Source organism: Benincasa hispida, chromosome 8, assembly GCF_009727055.1.
Source record: "Benincasa hispida cultivar B227 chromosome 8, ASM972705v1, whole genome shotgun sequence".
Lineage (NCBI taxonomy): Eukaryota > Viridiplantae > Streptophyta > Magnoliopsida > Cucurbitales > Cucurbitaceae > Benincasa > Benincasa hispida.
In genome coordinates this window covers 53,450,263-53,459,003 of record NC_052356.1, presented here as the reverse complement: position 1 = coordinate 53,459,003, position 8,741 = coordinate 53,450,263, and the positions used below count along the sequence as shown (strand labels likewise).

At 36.0% G+C, this 8,741-nt stretch overlaps 1 protein-coding gene across 1 annotated transcript; it reads left to right on the top strand.

Moving 5' to 3' along the window:
• Positions 1–7,301: 7,301 nt before the first annotated feature.
• Positions 7,302–8,519, top strand: LOC120084127 (zinc finger BED domain-containing protein RICESLEEPER 2-like). Its single transcript, XM_039040025.1, has one exon. The coding sequence runs from the start codon at positions 7,302–7,304 to the stop codon at positions 8,517–8,519; it is 1,218 nt and encodes a 405-aa protein (XP_038895953.1).
• Positions 8,520–8,741: the final 222 nt, after the last annotated feature.

Here is an 8,741-nt window from a genome sequence, read left to right as displayed (position 1 = left end):
CCAAACAGAGTAGACACTACCACAATGAAACTTTGGTATTCTCAGGGTGAGAAACCAGGAGTGGTGGCCTTTGACTATTTTGGTTAGGAGGGATAGTTTGAGTGTGGAGGAAGAAGACTGAGGAACACACAGAACATCTCTACAGATCTCAATCGTTTAGTAATTCCAACAATAGTTGTAGAGGAAGAAGAGAAAACTATTTTTCTTTTATTCTTCTAAACTAATTTTCTTTTATTTCTCTTGCCACAAAAGCAATAACCAACCACTAAGGTGGTCGGAGAGAAAAAATGGAAGTTATTATTCAAATAATAATAAAATAATATAAATAAATATGATAACTAACTTATCATATTATATTTATATTAAATTATATGTTATATCAAATATAACACATAACCTATAGTTTTTATATTGTATCACATACAATATAAATTATAGTTTCTTTTCTCTATTTTATGACATTTAATATAAATCATATTTATATTAAATTTAACAACTATGAATCTCATTCATAGAAAATATATTTGAATCACATTCAAATATTTATTTTCTCCTATTAAACTATAATGTATCAAATACATTATGACAATTATATCACATATAATTGAAACAAATATAATTAAATTCTTCTTATTAATTTGAACAATTCAATTAACCCAAAAATCGATTCTCAACTAAATTCTTTTTAGCTACCAAGGGGACCATATGAACATGTAGCTTGAAGCTCCAACGGTACATTAATAATTAATTAAACTCTTTAATTACATTATCCACTACCCGTTAACTATCAGACACTTCACTAAAGACCGACAACTGCACTCTTCGCACTACAGATATATTTCTATGTCCATTGGATATAACCAATCAACAGTACGATGACCCTTCACAAATTTCTTGTAAGTACAACAAAGTGAAATTATCATTTTGCCCCTGTAGTTACATCTAACTCCTTAAGTACCATTGATTCCTCTAATGAACAATAGATCATAGTCCTACTATGACTAAACCCCTCTCGAACCAGGAGAAAATGTGGCGCCACATTGTTCAAGACCTAGAATCAGTTCTTAACAGAGTAATTTATCTACTTACCCCTGCTTCGAGGAATGAGTGAATTCCATATTGTGTAGCCGTGTTCCCAACTTCTTAATCAGACAAATCCCAAAATGGTAGGCTTGTTGAGTCGGTGATCTGGCCACTCTCACCCATACAAATTAAAGGGCAATCCTTATAGGCAGGAGTTCACAACTCACTCAGGATTGAGGTGATGTTACCTATGGTCATCCTGATGAAATGTAAGTCTCTATTATGAACGGTTTTATATAATGAAAATAAACATTTTGTGCTCGTGTGTCTAATACATGAATTATCAGGATCATATCATTTGTAGCACTTTATAACAATTGTAACACCTATAAAGCACGCCAGACTCATAGTGTCACTAGGATAAGGTACCCAGCCTTATCCATCTACTATAGATCATTTAGGTTATCACTTAAACACAATCCACTTGTATGTCTCCACATACATATTTAAGTTACAACAATAACCTTGGATGTTAGTTTATGTGTTTGTGGTTAATGCAACTATAATATCACATATTTTATAGACAAAGTGAATAAAATATCATATGTTATTAGTCACATAAGAGTTTGTTCATACATTGTTTACAAACTATAAAACCCTACGAGATTTAGGGTATCAGCCCCAACAATCTCTCACTAGTCCTAAAGCTAGTGGGGTGTACAATATAAACAAAATATAAAGTACACAAAACAATAAACTAGGGCATAACACGCCCAGTACAATACTCTGTAGGTGACCCTCAAACACTGTAGTTGTGAGGGCCTTCGTAAACGGATCAATAACATTTTGCTTTGAAGCTATCTTCATGACAATCATGTCCCCTTGATGCACAATCTCTCAGATGAGATGATACTTCTGCTCAATGTGCTTGTCGCACTTATGACTCCTAAGCTCTTGGGAATTAGCCACAACACCATTATTGTCACGATAAAAAGTGATAGGCTTTGACATGTCTGGAACAACTTCTAGATCAGTCAAGAATTTCCTAAGCTAAACGGCTTCCTTAGCAGCTTCACAAGCCGCTACATACTCAGCCTCCATGGTGGAGTCTGTGATGCACCCCCGCTTGGTGCTTTGCCATACTACCGCCCTTCGTTAAGAGTGAACACTGATCCTGATTTGGATTTTCGAAAATCTCTATCAGTCTGAAAATCAAAGTTCGTATATCCCGTAAGGATCAAATCCTTAAAACCAGACACAAGCATGTAGTCCTTCATTCTCCATAGATACTTGAAGAAGTTCTTAACGGTGATCCAGTGATCTAATCCATGATTAGACTGATATCTACTGACTATCCCAATTGCATAACAGATGTCAGGTCTAGTACATAACATCACATACATCAAATTGTCCACAACAAATGCATAGAGGATCTATCTCATATCCTCAACTTTTTTAGGTGTCTTAGGATATTGTTCCTTAGACAATATAACTTCTTGCCTGAAAGGCAATAAAACCCTTTTGGAGTTCTACATCGAATATTTAACAAGTATCTTGTCAATACACGACACCTGAGACAGTGCTAGCATTTTGTTCTTTCGATCTCGAAAGATCTGAATACCCAGAACAAACTTAGCCTCTCCCAAATATTTCATTTGGAATTAGGTCGCTAGCCAGTTCTTAACTGTAGTTAATAAACCTACATCATTCCCAATGAGTAGGATATCATCTACATACAACACTAAAAAAACTATTGAACTGTTGATGATCTTCTTGTAGATACAAGGCGCATCAACGTTTAGACCAAAGTCATAAGATTTGATCACAGTATCAAACCTTACATTCTAAGATCGAGATGCCTATTTCAGTCCATAAATGGACCGATTAAGCTTACAAACCTTTTTCTCTTGACCTTGGATTATGAATCCCTCGGGCTACACCATATAAATAGTCTCCTCAAGATTTCCATTTAGAAAAGTAGCCTTGACATCCATTTGTCATATCCTCTAGTCATAATTTGAGGCAATAGATAGGAGGATTTAGATAGACTTCAGCATGGCAATAGACGAGAAAGTCTCCTCATAGTCGACTCATTTTACCTAGGTATAACCCTTTTTCTACCAGTCTAGTCTTGAAGGTTTACACCTTCCCATCAGCACCTTGTTTCCGCATGTAGATCCATTTACAACCTATAGGTTTAACCCCATCAGGTTGATCTACAAGATCCCATATTGAATTGAAGTATATAGACTCCATATCGAGATCCATGGCTTTGATCCATTCATCTCTGTCAACAACCTCCATTGCCTTCTTGTAAAACAATGGATTCTCAACCTCGCCATTAGCTACCATAGTTAGGATTTCAGTTAAACCCATATAGCGAATAGGTGGGTTTGCAACCCTCCCACTACATCGTGGCTCCCTCAACACTTGGTGGATTTGACCTACTAAATGAACCTACTTCAACAACTCTTGTTAAGGTACTGGGCTTTTAAAAAACTCTTGTTGAAGAATCAGTAGTTTCTTTGGAAATCTCTTTCAACACGATTTTACTTCTGGGTTTGTGCTCCTTTATATGGTCTTCCTCAAGAAAAGTAGCATTTGTCGATAAAAATACTTTGTTTTCTTTCGGATAAAAGAAATAACCACCTCTCGTTCTCTTTGGGTAGCCTACAAATAGGCATAACCTTGAACGTGATTCCAATTTCTTAGGATTGTCCTCAAGCACATGTGTTGGCCAACCCCAGATTCTAAAATAACGTAAACTAGCTTTACGACCATTCCATAACTCCAGAGGTATTTTGGCAACACTCTAGAGGGAATGCAGTTCGAGATGTTCGTTGTAGTCTCCATTGAATAACCCTAAAATGAGTCAGGTAAAATCCATGTCCAACACGGTTCGATTTTTCCTCTCTGATACACCATTTTGCTGAGATGTACCAGGTGTTGAGAGTTGGATAGAATTCAATGTTCTATCAAATAGTTATGGAATGTCAAATCCATAACTTTCAACCTCGATCAGATTGAAATGTTTTAATCGTTCAGTTTAATGATTTTCAACTTCAACCTTGAATTCTTTGAACTTTTCAAAAGACTCAGACTTATGTTACATTAAATAAATGTACCCATTTCGTGAATAATCATCATTAAAAGTGATGAAATATTCATAACCTCCTCTAGCTCTTACATTCATCGGACCACAAAGGTCTGAATACACTAGCTTTAGAGGTTCTTTGGCCCTATATCCTTTTCCAATAAAATACCTTTTAGTCATCTTGCCTTCAAGGCAGGACTCACACACAGATAAAGAATTTTCTTCTAACTCACTTAGAAGTCCATTCTTCACCAACCTCTCAATCCTATTGAGATTGATATGTCCTAATCTTAGGTGCCAAAGATAAACATTTTCCTTACGTGAAATTCTAAGTTGTTTATTTTGACTTACAGCAGTTTTAAACATCTCTATGTTATGCATTTATTGCTAACGGCTTTAGCACATACAAATTGTTTTCCAGTTTAGCATAACATATATCAACACCATTCTTAGTAACAAACATTTTATTATAAGAAAATTTTAAATGATAATTATGTTCCAAAAGACACTTTACAGAAACCAAGTTCCTTTTTAAATTAGGAATAACAAATACATCATTCAGAATGAGAAATTTGTTCTATAAAGTTAACCGGAGACCTCCCACAGCCACAGCCGAGAAGATGTGCCTGGTCCCAACTCGCATCGTCATCTTTTTAGCATCAAGTTGCCGCCAGGAACTAATTCCCTGAAATGAAGAACAAACATGATTAGTGGCCCCAGAGTCAATAATCTAGGCAGAATCATTATTCTCCACTAAACAAATTTCCAAAACAAACAAATCACATTTACCTTGTTTGACCTTCTTCTTAACTGCCAAATATTTGGGGCAGTCCCTCTTCAAATGTCCATCCTTGTTGCAATGGAAACACTTTCCCTTGTCAATCCTCACTGGTTGTCTACCCCTTGGAGCAGTAACTCCTGGGTTAGCAGCAGTCTTCCCCTTTCCACCCTTCTTCTTCTTCCACTTTTTGATGTCGGGGGAAGAAGGTGTAGATTTAGTTTTGGAGGTCGAACCTTTATGGAACTTTTTAGATGATGAAGCAACATTTGCTTCACCCTTCTTCTCCTTGCTTTTCAACAAGGTTTGGAAAGTCAGCAGCTCATGTAGTAGAGTAGTCAGGTTGAGGGAGTGGACTATGACAAAATTTCTCACCTATTGCCATACTTAAGTCTATTCTGATTCTCCTATCCATTTCCACGTATTATAACTGAGATATGGCAAATGGACGTCAAGATTGCCTTTTTGAATTGTAATTTTGAGGATATCATCTATATGTAACAATCAGAAGGGTTAATAAACAAGGTAAAAAGAAAATGGTTTGCAAGCTTAATCGGTTCATTTATGGACTGAAACAAGCGTCTCGATCTTGGAATATAAGATATGATATTGCGATCAAATCTTATGGCTTTGACTATAATGTTGATGAGACTTGCGTTTACAAGAAAATCATCAACAGTTCAGTAGCTTTCCTAGTGTTATATGTAAATGATATCTTACCCATTGGGAAGTGAGGTCTACTGACAGATTTAAACAATGGTTAGCCACCAAATTCCAAATGAAAGATTTGGGAAAGGTGCAGTTTGTTCTAAGGATCCAGATTATCAGGGATCATAAGAACAAAATGTTGACCTTGTCTCAGACATCTTATATTGACAAGATGCTTATCAAATATTCGATGCACAATTCCAAGATGAGTTTATTACCTTTCGGGCATGGAATTGAATTTTCTAAGGAACAATGTTCTAAGGCTCCTCAAAAGGTTGAGGAAATAAGATGGATTCCCTATGCATCGGGTGTTGCCAGCCTTATGTATACTATGTATGTAATAGAACTGACATTTTCTCTGCAATGGGGATTATCAGTAGATATTAGTCAAATCCGGGATTAGATCACTAGACAATAGTTAAGATCATCCTCAAGTATCTTTGGAGAACGAAGGACCATATGGTTGTGTATGGAGCTAAGGATTTGATCCTTACAAGATACGCTGACTCTAATTTTCAGTGTCCACTCATAATGGAGAAGCTGTAGTCTAGAGACGTACAAAGCAAGGCTACATTGCTAACTTTGCCATGGAGGCAAAGTATATAGTGGCTTGTGAAGTTTCCAAGAAGGCTGTATGACTCAGGAAGTTTTTGACAAATCTAGAAGTTGTTCTAGAGATTTCAAAGCCCATCACCCTTTATTATGATAATAGTGGTGTTGTGGAAAATTTCAGGAGCCTAGAAGCCACAAGTAGAGGCGAGCATGGTAGGTCGATAAACCGACACGACCGACCGAAACCGGTCGAAAATCCAACAAAAATCGAGCGGGGTCGATTTGGGAGGGAACCGCCGACTGTAGCTATCGGTCGGACATTGAAACCCGACCCGACTGACTTCATGAATTAAAAAAAATTATTTAATATATAATCAGTTCAGTGTTGCTGCCTCCCTCGTTTAGGGTTTATTTTTTTGCTCCTTGCCTTTAGTTCACACTCGCAGTTGCCTGCTCCTACTCGAATCGCACCACAAAAATCGTTCCTTTCCTTCAGTCCACGACTCCAAGTCTTCCGTTCCTCTTTGTTGCTCTAGACTGCTCGTCTTCTTCCGTTCCTCTTCGCAATCGTAGCCGCAGGCATGTCGTCCAGTTCTGAGTCCACGACTCTAAGTCTCCACAGCTCATCTTCTTCCGGACCACTCGTTTCAGTATACACACTGTTTTCAAAATAGTGTTTTGTGCCTTCCTTGCTCAGTTGCTCGTTTTCGATTTTCATCCTGAGGTTCATTTTCGATTTGCAACTACAGATCCGTTTTCATTATCTATTTGCAATACATATTAGATGAATTAATGTCTACATGAACAAATTTTTGGAGTCATATGACAACAATAAATAATTATTATTATTATTTTTAAGACTGAGAAGGAAAAAGACATTTTTTCTAGAAAATATGTCAAAATTATATATCAAATTAATGGATGTTGACCTAAACAAATCTAAATGTATGTATGTGCATGTGTGTGCAAATACATATTGCACTTCAATGATTAATTGTCCAATTAACGCATCTAGTGTAGTGAAACTGATGATAATATATATATATTTGGCATAGAACTGATGCTCATGTAAAGCTAAAATCCTTTGATTTTTTGTGAATTGTGTGATACTGATGAGTGACGTTTGTCATGTTGTGGTTCAATTACATGGCTTCAATGGATATGGAGTTTGATCGAACTGCAACTGAAGCATCAAAAAATGAACGAGATGCAAAAGGAACGGATGCCAATACAAATATCATTAATGTTGATTCAGCAAATGAGACATCAGATGTTCCAAATCCACCGAAAAGAAGGAAGACGGTGAAAAAATCCATGGTTTGGGATCATTTTGATAAGCTAAAAGGTGATCCTAATGACCCTCATGCTCAATTTAAGTACTATGGAGTTATCTATACATGTCATTCCAAACGTAATGGTACTAGGACTATGAAAAATCATTTGAAAAATTGTAAAAAATACCCTTACCAGAAAAAGAGAGATCCAACCCAAATGACATTATCTTTCAAAACTAAAGCCAAAGACAATGTTGGGGATAATAGGTCACAACTTGTATGTGAGTCATATAGTTTAGAGAGTTGTCGGGAAGCATTAGTGGAAATGGTAATTGTTGACGAATTTCCATTCAAGTTTGTGGAGGGTAAAGGATTTAAGAAATTTGTCGATAGATTAACATGTGCAAGTCAACCTAGATTTGTTGTTCCATCTCGGTTTATTGTGGCTAGAGATGTGCTTAAGTTGTATGTTAATGAGAAAAAGCGTTTGAAAGACATGTTTGTGAATAGGAAGTATAGAGTTTCTCTCACTATGGATTGTTGGACATCAGGACAAAATATAAATTACATGGTCCTAACTGCCCATTTCATAGATTCTGATTGGAGATTACATAAAAGAATACTTAGTTTTATTCTAATTAAGAATCATAAAGGCGATATTATTGGTAAAACCATTGAAAAGAATTTGAAGGATTGGGGCATTGAAAGGGTAATGACTTTGACTGTTGATAATGCAAGCTCGAATGATACTGCCATTGCTTATCTTTTGAAAAGATTCACTAAGGGATTATTGTTTGGTGGAGAATTTTTGCATGTCTGTTGTGCTCATATATTAAATCTCATAGTATGTGATGCTTTTAAGGAACATAATGATTGCATTGAAAGAATTCGATATGCTGTACGATTTATAAGATCTTCTCCTGCACATTTTTTGAAATTTAAAAAGTACACTGAAATTGAAAAATTTTCTTGTAAGAGTTATGTGTGTCTTGATGTTCCCACTAGATGGAACTCTATATATTTGATGCTTGACGCAACTTTAAAGTTTGAAAAGGCTTTTGATAGATTAGAAGATGAAGATGCTTCTTAGACATGATTTGTCACCAAATAAGGAAGATTGGACAAATGCTAAGATGTTGATTAGGTTTTTAAAGGTCTTTTATGATGTGACATTGAAAATTTCAGGGTCTTTGTACACCACTTCGAAAATGGTTTTTCATCAGATTACAGTGGTTCTGAATTGTATAAATTTGAATGTCGTAGTGCAAATGTAATGCTAGTTGGAATGGCCAATAGCATGAAGGCCAAAGTT